The sequence below is a fragment of the Typopeltis vanoorti genome, chromosome 14 (genome assembly GCF_054136105.1).
Source record: "Typopeltis vanoorti isolate ZY-2024b chromosome 14, IOZ_Tvanoo_1.0, whole genome shotgun sequence".
NCBI classification, from domain to species: domain Eukaryota; kingdom Metazoa; phylum Arthropoda; class Arachnida; order Uropygi; family Thelyphonidae; genus Typopeltis; species Typopeltis vanoorti.
Genome location: NC_143562.1, coordinates 123943592 through 123959832, shown reverse-complemented (window position 1 = coordinate 123959832; position 16241 = coordinate 123943592). Strand labels below are relative to the sequence as shown.

At 35.5% G+C, this 16241-nt stretch overlaps 1 protein-coding gene across 1 annotated transcript in view; it reads right to left on the bottom strand.

Moving 5' to 3' along the window:
* The window catches only part of LOC150099879 (uncharacterized), a 434429-nt gene that overhangs the window by 37263 nt on the left and 380925 nt on the right, over positions 1-16241 (bottom strand). Inside the window, exons 22-23 of the mRNA XM_090403509.1 lie at positions 13942-14074; positions 6090-6181 (exon numbers count right to left, since the gene is read on the bottom strand). Coding sequence (XP_090259635.1) covers positions 6090-6181; positions 13942-14074 — 225 coding nt within the window. The remainder of the gene's footprint in view (positions 1-6089; positions 6182-13941; positions 14075-16241) is intronic.

The following is a 16241-nucleotide window of genomic DNA, read 5'->3' as shown; positions in this document are numbered from 1 at the left end:
TACTTATTAACAGATGGAAGGTCTATGCATTCTAATATCAGAGATAGAATGTGTGATGAACTCAACTAAAAATGGTACAGCCTTAGGTCCTATTGAATACCCGCAGAAATAGTAAAATAGTCTCTGAGCTGCAATTAAGAGATCTTCCAGTCTATCCATAGGCTAAGTTAGAGTGTAACATATCTGTGTTTGGGAAATTTTGCAGAAAACAGCAAAGCTAATAATATTGTTAAGTACCTACTAGATTTCTGTTTGTACAGTCATCATTAACATGTTTTAACATAAAGATGCACACAAATTCACAGAAGAGAAGAAACAAGAAGTCTTGCTGAATATGCTTTTGTTGATAGCGATCCCTTCACAATGGAGCAGGACATAAGAGAATGCAGCAGATTGAAATAGGAAATGATTACCATTTACAAAAGGATTTGAAAAGAATTTAAGTAGAACAGCTTTCAAGGAGAATTGTAGACTCAGATATACAAATGCAGCAATCCCTTGATTAATGCATTTATCAATCAAATTAGTGTGTCTCTAAAATTCAATTAGTGCACCTATCTTAAAAATAAATTTTAAAGATTTAAAAAAATTTTTTCTATCTATACATTTTTTATGACTAAAAAAATCACTCACTAAGATGAAATAATTTAGTTACTGACTTAAAACATTTTACAGTTATTTTTAATGACATACTACACTATTTCCATGTACACTGGGTTTCAAATTTACCTCCAAAATTCATATCGTCTGCTAATTACATAGCATTTTGCTGATCATATCTGGTGCTTCCTTTGCAAATGTTATCCTTACTTTTTTTTATTTTAAAGTATTGTTTCCTAACCTTTCATCATGAATAAAAGAAGTAGTGAGCAAAAAAGTGGAAGTGTGAAAATGATTCAAAAAGTAATCGCATTGGAAGAAAAGCTTGAAATAATAATGAAAAATGAACAAGGCAAGTCCAGAGCAAAGACAGGAGAGAACACAAAATGGGTAAATCAACTATAAGAGCAATTTTAAGCAAGGAAGAAAAGCTTGAAATAATAATGAAAAACGAACAAGGCAAGTCCAGAGCAAAGACAGGAGAGAACACAAAATGGGTAAATCAACTATAAGCAAAGCTGCTGAATGCAAAGAGAAAGGTAACGCTGCTTCAAGTTCATCATGCACACAATCTAATTAGAGAGACTTTTTTCTAGATGGATCGAAGACTGTAACCAAAAACGGATTCCACTAAGCACTGATCTTATTAAATCAAAAGCATTATCTCTTTGGAACCTTAAAAGAAAGGGCTATCAATGATGGAAAAGAAGAAGAATAACATTATTTCTGCTTCTATTTGCTGGCCGATTATCTTTCAGGCAATTAATGCAGCCGGCTTGCCATTCCTCTGCTGCATACCTGTTGGTCCACTATTTCATTTCTCTAATACCACTCATTTCTGGGAGGCATTCCCCAATTTGCCACCTGGGGATGCGCTGTCTAGGGGTTACAGACGTTCCCCGATGGCAGGTTAAATCTGGAAATATACAACAGAATAAGCAAAGCTGGTATATAGTGGGTAGCTAGCTGAATAAATTTATATAGAATAAAAGAGAAATTAACCAAAACACCAAACTAGCAGTATACAAGACAGTGTTCAAATCAGTTTTAAATAATGGATCTGAGAAAAATTAGGAGAGTGATCCAATGGCATCAATGGCAGAATCATATTAAAAATGAAGATATTGGAAAACAACCTGACATTATTAGCACTCAAGAATGTCACCAGAGCTAAAGGTACTATGGCCACTTACACAGAACGTGTGAGGAAACTGTAGCAAAACAGATGTTTGATGCAAGATGCCAGGAAAGAGACCCAGAGGAAGACCAAAGTCTAGGTGTATTGATTTAGTCAGAGAGGCATGATATATCAGATATGACAATATCTGGAATGCTTACAAGTAATAAATTGCTTTAGATGAAAATTGTTGTTAGGAGTTTAATTATATTGTAAAATTAATCATTTAGGGCTGTCATAGTAACCTAAACACTCCTTAGGGATACATATCAGGAAATTGACGATAATAAACTATCTTACACTGTGACAGTTTTAAGGACTCTAGCAATGTTAGCATTTAAAAATGTGTAAAAAGAACTAATCTATGGGAGTCACTTAAACTGGATGCCAGGATATCAGGAAAAGACCTAGAGCAAAGATATAAGCTGATCAATGCAGTTAGTAGAGTGTCTTAAAAAGGGGAAATACGAGACATGGAAATTTAATTCCTGGAACGTCCACACAGTGTTGCCCGTGTTGTGATTTGGTTAGAGCCATATGAGTAATCATGTTTGTATACTGCTCAAAACAATTAGGGGATATTTTAGGTTTCTTGTAAATTATAAAGTTATAAAAATAAATTACAAATGTAATACATATATTTTAAAATATTCTTAATATACAACAGTGTAGAACACGCAACTGCGTACAAAATCATGTTAAGACTCGTCTAAATGTGTCTTAGCCATATTAGCATTGGGGGGGGGGGATAAAAGCATGACTTATTGCGCTCACTTCCACAGTGCATAATTATCACTTCAATTGTAAACTTGTGTCACCTACCACCCATTATTTTGTTAAAAATGGCAGACCAGCATGATATCCTGGAATCCATTCCTTGGAGAGCCGTTGGTCAATTAGAAGCTGGACAAACACAGCAAGTTGTCAGTTGTGTCGTATACATGACATACAAGCATGTCATGTATCTCAAAGTGTAGTTTCGCAACTTTGGAATCACTTTCTGGAGAGGGGAAATGTTCGAAATTGTTTTCATGCCATAGGTTTATATGCTCGAAGACCAATGGTTTGCATTACACTTACTGCAAATCACAAAAGAGCCCAAAGAATTTGGGCACAGGAACACCGCAATCGGACAAATGAGGATTAGGCTCGTGTACCTTTTTAGTGATCAGTCCAGGTTCAGTCTGCAACCAGATAACCAAAGTATCTTGATATGGCATGAAAGTGGAACAATAAATAACCCACAGTTTGTTCGTGAAAGACCCCCATCAAGGTTGGAGTTTGATGGCGCAATGGAATAAGTATAGGTGGCCATACTGATCTCTATTTCATCAAAAACGGTTCCTTAACAGCCCAAAGGTATCACGATGAGATGTTGCAACCTATAGTTCGTCCATATACTGCTGCAATTGGCCAAGAATTCATTTTTATGGATGACAATGCTCGTCCACACCATGTAAATTTGATACAAGAGTGGTTTGAGAAAGGAAGTATTGAACGAATGGACTGCCCTGCCTGTTCACCAGATTGTAATCCAATCGAAACAAAAGAGTTGGGAAATATCCCACAAGAATTGTTTGATCATCTTATCTGATCCATAAAATCAAGATGTACCACTGTTCTGGCTGTTAATGGAGACCATATGCCCTATTAAAAATTAACAAAAGCGTTTTTGGCTATTCTTGTTAAAATTATTTCACGCAAAAATGTATAATTTGTTAAATTTGTAATAAATATAGATTATTTAAACAATATCTCATCAATTACACCCTATCCATAAATAAGAAATATTTATTCATGTATAAAATACCCAATAGTTATAATTATCTGACAGAAAATAAAATATCCCCTAACTGTTTTGAGCAGTCTTGTAACTAATGTGTGCACAAACCTCAAACTGATAGAGCCATTTGCAAAAAAAAAGAGATCTGCATATAAACTTTGGAGTAAAAATGTGTGATCGAAATTTCGTGCAGCATGTTACATCAAATTTTGTGTGAAAAACCATTAAAACTGCTAGTAAAATGTTGGAGCTGTAGAAAATGGCATTTGATGTGGATGCTCTGGGTCAAGTGTCTTGGAGTGGCATAAGAGATCCAACGGTGGACGAGAAGATCTGAACGACGACTCCAGAGGTGGGAAGCCAAAAAAAAAAAGAAAAATGACAGATGCAGATGTGAACACAGTGCAAGATTTGGTATGGTCTGACAGACAATTAAGTGTGCGATTAATGGCTGATGAATTGCAAATGAATTGAGAAACAGCAAGGATAATTGTAATAACTGAAGAATTGGATATGCGAAAGATATCTGCAAAGTTTGTGTCTCGGATCTTGATGGACAAACAGAAGTAGCGGTGGGTTCAAGTTGCAACTGATCTTTCTGCGATTAAGCATGTTTCCAAGAGTAATTATGGGTGATGAAACCCGGTGCTTCCGGTATGATCCCAAAACAAAACGCAATAGGAAAACCCCAAGTTCCCCACATCCAAAAAAAACCTCGCGCCAAATTCACAGTTCAAGACCATGCTGGTGTGGTCTTTGATCACAAGGGCCACTCAGAATGCATTGAACAGGGACAAACGATCAACCAACAATGCTATTTAGAAGTGCTGAAAAGCTTACAAGATTTTGTTCAGAGAAAAAGACCAGAATTATGGCCTGACAAGAGGATCATCCATCACGACAATGCAGCAAACCGTAGTACGCTCATCAGGAGAGAGTTTCTGGCCAAAAAATAGATCCATATTAGGTTATCCTGCTTATTCACCCAAATTAACTCCCTGTGATTTCTGGCTGTTTCCAAAATTAAAGACTGCAATAAAAGGATGAATATTTTCTGACATCACCTGATATTCAGCATAATGTGATAAAGGAGGTCAAGAATATTCCAGAAAAAACAGTTTCCAGACCTGTTCCAAAAATGGGAATACCATCTAAACCAATGTATAGATGCAAGACTACTTCGAAGGCAACAGTAGTCACTACTTTATAGTTCCAGACGTGGATTTTTTACAGGAGCAATTAGGAATTAAATTAAATTGTCACACCTCATATATGCCCTGCCAATATTGAAGTCCTGATAAATAACAGATTTTGCTGAAAGAAATTCACGAAGTCAAACATTAATGTAAATCTTGTTTGGGTGGGGGGGGGGGGGGGTGGGGGGGGGGGGGGGTGGGGGGGGGGGGGGGTGGGGGGGGGGGGGGGTGGGGGGGGGGGGGGGTGGGGGGGGGGGGGGGTGGGGGGGGGGGGGGGTGGGGGGGGGGGGGGGTGGGGGGGGGGGGGGGTGGGGGGGGGGGGGGGTGGGGGGGGGGGGGGGTGGGGGGGGGGGGGGGTGGGGGGGGGGGGGGGTGGGGGGGGGGGGGGGTGGGGGGGGGGGGGGGTGGGGGGGGGGGGGGGTGGGGGGGGGGGGGGGTGGGGGGGGGGGGGGGTGGGGGGGGGGGGGGGTGGGGGGGGGGGGGGGTGGGGGGGGGGGGGGGTGGGGGGGGGGGGGGGTGGGGGGGGGGGGGGGTGGGGGGGGGGGGGGGTGGGGGGGGGGGGGGGTGGGGGGGGGGGGGGGTGGGGGGGGGGGGGGGTGGGGGGGGGGGGGGGTGGGGGGGGGGGGGGGTGGGGGGGGGGGGGGGTGGGGGGGGGGGGGGGCAAGGGATACAGGGGAAAATACAAGGGAAAAAAAAACTACTTGATAGCATGACTTGCAATTTCACATAGATGCTTATCAGAGATGTACCAACTTGGGAAAAAAAAAAAAAAAAAAAAAACATGCCGATACTTTTGCCATCTATGGTCAAGGCGGAGAACTTTTCAGCCCATCCTCTGTGTGTGTGTGTGTGTGTGTGTGTGTGTGTGTGTGTGTGTGTGTGCGCGCGTGCGTGCGCGCGCGTATGTACACTAGGCTAACCGAAGCGTGGTTAGCCTAGTGGCTTTGCGCTTCGCGACCATATGTCTGGGGAAAGAGTGTCCTAGGCTCGATTCCCATCGACGACGAGAGGAGCTTAAGGATCTTCCTCAGCCATAGCCAAGTCAGCTGGTCTTGGGCGTGGGCAGCAGAGTTTTTCCCCCTAGTTTATCTGGGTTTTTCACCCCGCAAGCAGGCAAACCGGCCCCATGAACACAAGGATTACAGTCAAAAATACCGTCCTTATGGCATGTGGCAGAGGAGTGGTGAGCCAGCTGCATTATAATACGTCAGTAAACCCCTCATTAGGAGGGAACTCAACCCGTCCTTGGACAGACGAGTAAATGGATGGATGAATATAGTGTCTCAGGAATTAAATAATAAAAACTTGCAAACTTTCTTTAGACATATATTACCTGATCGCGATTTTGTAGAATTTCTTGTGAGAGTAGGAATGTCACTGCCTTCAGCTTCCACCAAGCCTTTTGAAAGCATATAATCTAGAGCACTTCAAAAAATTGGGAAAAAAAAAAAAAAAAACATATATAAAACATGCAGTTTTATACATTAATGTAAAAGTGAATGCTTATGAATGTTAATGCTAATAAAAACTACAAAAAAAAAAAAATCAATATCAAACTTTCTCAGATCAAGGATCCATGTTTGTTTATGTTGACTGACATGATTATGGACCTCTAAATGATTGCCAATGGTGGAATCCCTTACAGCTGACACTCCCTGTAACAAACACAATCAAATAAACTCACTCACTATAACAAATTATCAAAGGAGTCCTAATTATAGCCCTGCAGGTGGGCTACTATTCTAAACTATTTCTCATTTCTAGAGGTTTGCTATAGTGAGAACTGACTATACAAATATAAGGGAGGGGTCTGGAAAGTTCTGATAAACACCTAGAACAAAAGTGATAAAAAGCAACTGATATAACCACAAGAAATAACATACTAGTAGCAGAGTTATGAAGAAGGGATATTATGTTATTATATTCTTATATCCTCATATGTTCTTACTTGTGGTAATATCAGTTGCTTCAATATCACTTTAGTTCTAGGTGTTTATCAGAACTTTCCAGACCTTCCCCCATGTGTCTTATTTTTTAGTGTTGCTCCATGTACTCTAATTTTCTTAAGAGGATAAAAACAGCTGTTAATTTTTTTCTAGCAATACTCCATCAGGTAGTTACAAAAATTGAATAATGAATTTATCATTTTAAAAATTAAACCAAACGATTTAATAATTAAATTATCCAAAATAAATAAATTTGCCAAATAACACTAAAAAATCTTCATTTTGGGGTAAATTGATTTATTTATTCATATGGAGTTTCCTCCTCTCCCCCGTCCCTATTGAGGCGAGTTGAGACCCCCCCATGAGGGGGGGTCTCAACTCGCCATAAATACTTAACCCCCCATGAGGGGGGGGGGGGGTAAGTATTTATGGCTGTAGATCCGTGTGTTCAGGGTGCCGGTTTGCCTGCTTGCAGGATGAAAAAAAAAAAAAAAAAACCCAGATAAACTGGGCGAAAAAACCCTGCTGTCCACGCCCAAGACAGGCTAACTTGGATATGGCTGAGGAAGATCCTTAAGCTCCTCACGTCAGCAATGGGAATCGAACCCAGGACACTCCTTCCTGAGGCATATGGTTGCAAAGTGCATAGCCACTAGGCTAAACCGCGTGGACAGTTCAGTACATAAGAAACCAGTATCTGCAAGAGGCATATAACTAGTGTGTGTCTGAGATCTTAACACTCGGGAGGTTGCATCTGATCTGACAGATAAATGCTAATTGTTAACATGAATATTCTTTAACCTATCTATTGTATAGGTTGAAGATCATGAGTAGCATATCACTCGTAACATTCATATGTTACGAGTGATATTCCGCACTTTTTTTTTGCTGTCAGTTTGGTTTAACACATGTCATGTAAAGATTTATGATGTTTGACAGTAAATGTTATCTGAGAGATACCGCGACCTCTGAATGTCAGTATAGTATAGTTTAGTTGTTTTTTTTTTATTCTTTGTTCAATAATTTCTAGATTGTAACTGAAAATAAATAAACCATCACGTATTACTGAAATAGAGAGCCAAAGGCTTATTTTTATCATACATGTCCTCTAGGAGATGTGCTTTATATTTAAGGAAAATACTGAGGACTGTGCTCTTGAGCTTGCTCCACTTTTGCTCCGAGTTGCCCAGTATGGCACTACTTATGCTTGCGTCTGCTGAAACTTTTAGTTTCTATATTTTTGGCACGAAACTCTTGAAATAATATTGAAATAATGTTGGATTCAATATTTATCATACATATCATCTAGGACAGTGGGTCGTAACGTTTTTAGTGATCGGCACCCCCTTGAAAAAATGTGTTTCTATTACTTTATTTAGGAAATTACATCTATTGCAAGATAATTTATTTATCGAAAAATAAACACATACATTTACATACAAAATATCTCAATTTTTAATGGCTATGTTGTTGTTGTTTATTCATAATAATACTTTTGAAGCGAAGCTCCTTTTTTGAAAGAGCCATGCGTAAGTCATCACTTGCATTTAAGTGAATTCTGGCTTTTGTTTTTATGTGCAAAAGTGATGAAAATCCCATTTCACACAGGTAGGTGGTGGCAAATGGTAAAAGTGTCTGCAATGCTGCTTTTGCCAGCTGTGGATAAGGTTCTAACTGTGTACACCAGAATTGTTCTAAGTCCAGTTTTTCAAATTCTGTTTGAATATGTGCATTGGCTCGTATTTCAATAAGATCGTCTTTTATTAAATAGCTGTCGTCCATCGAATCTGGGTCAAAATTTAGCAACTTCTCTTGCACCCCCAGGGGTACACCCCCCCACCCCCCCAGGTTAAGAACCCCCTGCTCTAGGAGATGTGCTTTACATTTATAGAAAATACTAAGGAAAGTGGTCTCTAGCTTGCTCCACCTTTGCTACGAGTTGCCCAGTATGGCACTACTTATGCTTGCATCCATCGAAACTTTTAGTTTCTATATATATATATATATTCGGCATGAAACTCTTGTAGTTTCTATATTCCGCTATGAAATAATGCTGGATTCAATATTCACTTAATTTGTACCATCATGTATTATATTTGCAGTGTTTGTTCTTTATTTTTTTTTGCATTTTAGCACATACTAAAATGAATGTTATCTCTCAGATATAGCGCGTCCTACACTGCAAAATTACCACAGCAACCTCCCGAGTGTTAAGCAATGACTGAAAATAAGGAAGAACAAAGGATTATTCATTTAGTCTTAATGTTATCCTGAAAAAGCAGTTTATAAACTATTGCACACAGAGAAACATAACATTCAAATATGGGTGTATGATATAGAGACCCACCTTCTTGAATGATTATATCAGTTGCATTAATATCACTTTTGTTCTAGGTGTTACATAATCTTGCCTTGGTGAAATTTCAACTTGTATCACTGCATTTCTTTAAGATCTAAACAGTAGGGTGAATTATAAGCTATCCAAGCTGCAGTCTTTAGAGGTCTCCAAAAGAGAAAAACCAGCAACTTTGTCTAGAAACATCCAGAGATTTATCAAATTTACCATTCCTGTCGAAATCCTTACATTAATCAAAGGGAGAAAGTACAATATAAGAAAAGTGAAATCATAGTAGCAATATCGCTCATAACAAAAACAGGAAGTAAGGATTAACCTTACACATCACGTCCACAAACCATATTATGGAGTAGAATACATCACCGAAAGAAAATTTCTCACAGTATTTTAAGAATCTCTTGAAGTTATTCACTCATGTGGTACCCTTAATACTTAACAGAAAACAAGGAATTGATTTTTTCACAAACATGTTGATGATTATCCAAGTAAATATTGATGATCCAATTAATACTTCAGGAATCAAGTATTCTAACAATCACCATAATGCACAACAAGAAGAAATTAGTGGCATATGTAACATCTGCAACTTAAGATTTGTATTTTTCTATAAGTTATATAGCTAACATTTTATAATGCATCAAAGTAAAGCTATCTTCTTTGCATTTTGCAAATCATCTTAACCCTGATGATGGTAACAGAAAATAAGGTAGCAAAACATATCACTTTTTTTTAGACATCCAAGCTCAATTTCCATATACTGCAAACCTATCCTTCACTGCAGATATATGCAGAAAAACCCAACCCAATGACTTTCGCAGAAACACTTTGTCATATTAGTAGAACTTTATTTGTTCCAATGATGCAATTTTAATTGTTATATAAACTCCACCCCATGGAGTTTATATAACTTCTAATCATGTCAAATTGGCAAAATACGGAAATATCATTATATCCACTCCTCTTATCCAACTCTGTTGCCACTCTATTATAGAACATAAGCAGATCTAAAACAAGACCTTCCTTATAAAACTCCAAGCTGTTCTGTATAGAAGATCAATCCTAGAATTGTTTATCCACCTTCGGATGCAATAATTATCAGCCTTTCCAATACTCCCAATTATAGCTCAGAACTTGAAGAAACAAAAGTAATGTATATATAATGGAATGCAGAAATTAGCAAAAACCTTTAAGGTATGAAATAATAAACAAATAGGTTAATAAAGCAATTTTCTTTCCCCTCCCTCCCATCCTCCCAATTCCTACTGTGGTGAAAAAAGTTGAATGATGAGATGTAATGCATGAATGACAAGATATAGTAATTACATAATATTATATTTTATTCAAAAGTAACATTAATTAATGTTCAATAAATGTAGAAAACAATAACTGATGCAATAAATTTCAATAATGAAATAACCTCTTATAGGTAGATTTAAATATCACTTTAGAAAAAATTAAGTAATGTAATTGACCTATCTAAAAATTAAATAATGAGCATTACAGAGTAGATGAAAGACATGTAGAAATGATAATATGGAAATAGAAATGGTTAAAACTAAAGAAATTGCTGCTGATAAATCATATCATCTTTAATAATATGCTAGAAAATAAAAAGATATCCAGATAATGGAAAGAAGCACTGGAACCATAATTTCAAAGAAATCATATTACTTTGTGAAAATGAAGAGAAATTAGCCTAGTATCAATATCTGCAAAGAAGTTAATCTTGACAAATAGAACTAAAAATTAAATAGAAAAAAAAATATTGAAGCATGGACAAGTTATTTTACAACAGCTGGGTGTACTGTACATAACATCCACATAGATATAGATCATTATTTAGTGTAGACAAAATTAACGTTACCCCCCCCCAACTGGTTACAAAAAATCCAAATAAATAAATAAACAAACCAGAGAAACAAAATCTAATTACAAAGTAAGACTACTAAAAGTTCAAGTATAACAAATGTATACCAATAGATGCGTAACTATTTAGAGAAGATAAGACACAAGAAAATGAAGACATCGAGAAAGAATGGAATGACATGAAAGAAATTATTAGATCAGAAGTATATGAAAGACTAGAGACATAAAAATACATATATTGGATAATGAAATAAAAACAATAATTGAAAATAAAATCTGGCCTTTAACAGATGGCTAAGTAGTAAAAAACAAGATGAAAGTGAATATAAAAAAAAAGATGAGCAATAGCCAAGAGAGAAATTAGAAAGAGCCCACAGAGAAAGCAGGTGAATATGTGTATCATACCTAGAAAATGATATATATGAATAAGACTCAATGCTTATAAAATACTGAAGATGAATGTAATTGATAAATTGATAATAAATTGACTAAAAGAAATTGCAATATAAAGTGTAGTAGATTTAAAAGAATTCTTAAATTACTTTACAGATTATTGGACAGATAATACTAACATTAAAACAAAAATTACATCAAAAACTTACAAAATGCTTTAAACAACATAATAACAATGAAAGTGAAAGACAACCTAAGTAACAGAAAAAAATTATCATAAATTATTTAAAATTTTAAATAAAAGATATACAAATGGACAAATGCCAATAGAATGGAATACAAGTATAGTATTATTATTATTATTATTACACGACATCTCCAGGGAGTCCTGAGACTCATCGAGGGAGGGCACCTACTCTACATCTCTTCGTCTCCATCATCATCTACACCAGCGCCACCTACTGCCTACCACCACCACCAGTAGTATTTTCACAGACAATCATAAACATCCATGCCTATGGTGGGATTCGAGCTCACAACCTTTTGGCTGGAGAGCAGATATGTTAACCACTCGGCCGACCAGGCCGGCAATATCTATATTTAAAAAAGTTTTCTTTTATAAATTTATATTAAAAAACTTGCTAATTACAGAGGTATTAGTTTCTGAATACATACTATACAATATATAGTAAAATACTTAATGAAAATTGAAAATATACACTAAAAATATTATTAGAATGCCAATTTTCACAAAGTCCAGAAATCCTAATCTAGAGATCAAACATGGTACTTTTTTGAGCCACTGAGCAAAGTAGGCTTACACCAATGAAATTCATCCACCATCAAAAGATAATCAAACACACATGTATATGGCAGGATTCAACCCACAGCTGTTAGTTAGGTGGATATGCTAATCACTCAGTCCAATATGTGAGACTGATGTTATGCCAACCATTTTTACATCTCCTGACAGAAAAATTCCCAAACCAAAAGATAAGTCCTTTCCATCCATGTGTTTACTTGTGGCATCAAACATTAAGCAAACTATTGTATTATGAAAGGAGAGAAGGTTAGCACTTCACTTCAGTTTTTTAAACACTTGTTCTAAATAACAAGTTATACTATCTGCAAAAAACATGTTACTATTCAGTAGATACTATAACTTTCCAACGTCACTGGTGTTTGAAAATACAACTTCTTATAATTGCAAAAATTATTTGCTGAACACTCATAATACAGGTTGATGATGCATATTATCTGGGTTAAAAGGAAAAAATGGCATATACATTTTGGCATATACATGTACTGTATATGTAAGTATAAATACTGAAAAATGAAATATAAGGAAAGAAAAAAAAAGTGCAACTTTGTAGTGCAAAAGTCTGAATATGAATATGGTATCGAAGAATGTTATAGAAAGCATAACAAGACACAAATAAAAAGAAACGCAAGTGCATGAAAAACAGCATCCAAAATAATAGTAACCATAATTTAAAAATGAATAATAAACGTGTGCACCTTGAATACTTTAAAAATATAAATTAAAGATACCAAGAAATTATACACTTGGTTTAATCCTTTATCCAAGTGCAAGCAAACAAAGTTTGCACCTGAAGTGTTTTCAGGACTGGGGCAACTGGTATATAGAAGCTAATGACTTCACATCACTTGCCTTAATATACCATAATGCAAAGCACATATCCTTGTAGACATGTATAATGCAATGCATTACAGGAAGGGTTATTACCCAGACGGTTTCAACTTTTATTGAGGTCTCATCAATGGGAGCCAGACCAAGATGTGATACTAAGGTTGAATAAATACAAAGATTGGTAGTATGTATGAATGCCTCAATTTTTGCATTACTGAAATCTTTTATTTTAGAAATAAAGAATAAGTATCCAAATTTTTAACATGTGCTATGAAAATTCAAGGTAATAGAGCATAAATGGAAAAAATAAACCATACATGCGAATGCTTGTAATTCTTGCTTTTGCTTTACAAAGCAAGAATATACATTGGTATTTCATAACTGACTAAGCGAATGAGACTGTACTAGAAAACATTAAACTACTGAAAATAAAATAAATATCAGTATCACATAGCTAAGTAATCACTATATCTAGTAATCACTAGAACTAAGTCATATACAATAGTATAAAGTGCCAACTTTATAAAAGTAAACTGGTTAAAAGTTACTTTATTATTAACTGTCATATATCGCTTTTGCTTTGAAAAATTGCTTTGTTCTAAAGAAAAAGTGATGAATTTTTTAAAGGGGAAAGGGAAAAAAATATAATAAAATTCAGTCTAACTGCACAAGAACACTACTATTGTGGGAAAGTTAGGTTAACTTCAGGATCAGTTGACATATGGGCTGAAAATATGAAGGATTGATGGTTAGATTATTGTAAGTAGGTAACTAGAGGATAAAGCATAAGCTACTTTCTTTTCTTCCAATTTTTATTCGCATATACAAAATCATGTTATGTAGCATAACAGATAAGAAATCAGTGCACATTTAAATCAAATGTTTCAAATAACCCATTTTAACAAAACCATAAATTTTATATTTTGTAAAATAAAAAAGCAATAGTAGTAGTAATAATAATAATAATAATTACACTGGAATGTGGACTGAATATGCTCCCAATGGATCTTTTCCTACCACTGTAATTTTCATAGGTTTATTGATTGGTATAATATTCTGCAATTCACTAATCACTTCTTCATCCCATTCATCTTGTTTGACAATTCCTATGTATGGTAAAAATCACAACGACAACAATAACAATTATTGAATATGCACTTAAATAAAACAATTGAATACTACAGATTTAATCCTTTAGATGCCTCACTGGAATGTTGTTATTAACAACATTCCAATGAGACATCTTTTTTATAAAGAGAAGGTTTAAGTATTACAATTTTAAGTTTTCAACGATATTAACATTTTTATATTTTTAATTTGTGGGATATTTGAATTGCAATACATCTATCCTGCAGTATCCAAAAAAAAAGGAAGGTTTTATTATCTTAAATTTATTATAAGCTTTAAAAAATTCAATAGTTCTCAAATGGAATATCATGATATTTTTATTCACTGAAAATATCCTATAAAATTAAATTAAGATTTTTACACTTTTTTTATATATTTTTGTCAAGTAGCTTTATTTTACAGTCCTACATGTTTCGCCAATCTGTTTCTATTGGCATCTTCAGGGAATACAAACTAATAAGCTAAAATGAAGGTTACAGACTAGGTTATAACTGATGGTTCTAATTCATACAAAAAATTGGTATTGTGTGTGACAATGCATGTGTCTCGTTAACGTGATTTATTCGTTATGGCTCATGACATAATTGTTATGAAAGTTCATTTCTTTGATATTTAATGATCTGATAAAAGTTTTCCAAATTTCTGGTAAAATTAGACCTAGATTCTTGTTTAGGTTTTCAGTTTTAACAGGCGACTGTAGCTGCTTCTTTAAAGGTTCTTGAATGGTAGTTATCTTCTATGTATGGCATAAGACTCTTATCCCACTCAATGTGATAGTTAGTAGAGGCAAAGTGGCATGAAAGGCCTGAAATGTCTTGTCTGTTATTTCTGAACATATCCTACGTGTTCTTTCTTTCTCGTTTCAAAGCTTCTAGATGTCTGACCTACGTAACTAATACCATATGAGCAAGGTATATTATATACTCCAGAGTACTTGTAGAATGGACGAGAATCTTTCGGTGATCTTAAAAATTTCCGAATAGTGTTGATTGGCTTGAATGCCACTCTGACAAGAGATTTTTTTCTTAATGCTTTTTACTAAAGTCAAGATCAAGAATTCTCAGTATTAAGAATACCTGCAGTGGTAAAGGCTGTTGATATGAATCTTCATATGCAAGAAATCAAATTTGTTATGGGTTTGTGTTTACTGCAGTTATAAACAAAATGGATGAAAACAATATTACTATTTATTAAAGAATTTAATAAATGTATATTGTAAACCTACATAATTTTATATATGATGCTTGTGCAAAAAGAATGTCAGTGTTTTTAAAGCAATATTTTTTGAACCAAATAGTCTATAGTTGTGTGTTAACCTATTCAAAGAATTTTGTGTGCATGCATACTTAGATAGTCCAATCAGCAGCATTAATATGATAACAGCGCAAGAAAAAGTTAAGCATATGTTATAGAGGGCATAAATGTGTAACAAAATTTAGGCAACTCTATCAAGAAGCAACAGCTTCTTATATAAAATATATTTATATAATTTTTATATATTTATAATAAAAAGAACCAATATCCTGGCTACTTTGTAGTCCTAACTTGACAACCTCCTTACTTTTTTTTTCCCCTACTGAACTTTGTAAAAAAAATGGCATACACATCAAAACTGACTTTCCCTACAAGAGTTAAAAGACTAATTGAGATAATACGGCAATGTTTACTTTGGAAATGCTAGCACACAGAAGACAAGATGACAGATACAGTACAGGTATAACATTTGTTCAATTTCAGTGCAAGTTCTTGTGCCATAGGCAGTCATTCATGTCAACAAACTGTCATGTCAACTCTAACCATATGCTGGCAAAAGCAAGCTGCATTGGCAGGGTATTACACTAGTAAATGGAGAACTAAACTAAAATTTCAAAAGAAATGCAAATGCTCTAAATACAAGACTTTACATATGGTAAGGAGATCATGCGTATTTCTGGTTAAGCCAATAAAGAGTACAATTTGGTTGTTGAGTCCCAAATTCTCTCTTATCTTCAACATTACCTACATGATCTTTTTAATGCATTTCAGAACTTCTTCCAGTTTGGCCCACATACACGTTTTCACAAGAAAAAGGAATCAGGATAGTTGAAGAATGGAATGCTGTCTTTAGGATAATATAGGAAACTTTAATGTGATGATAGGCATCAC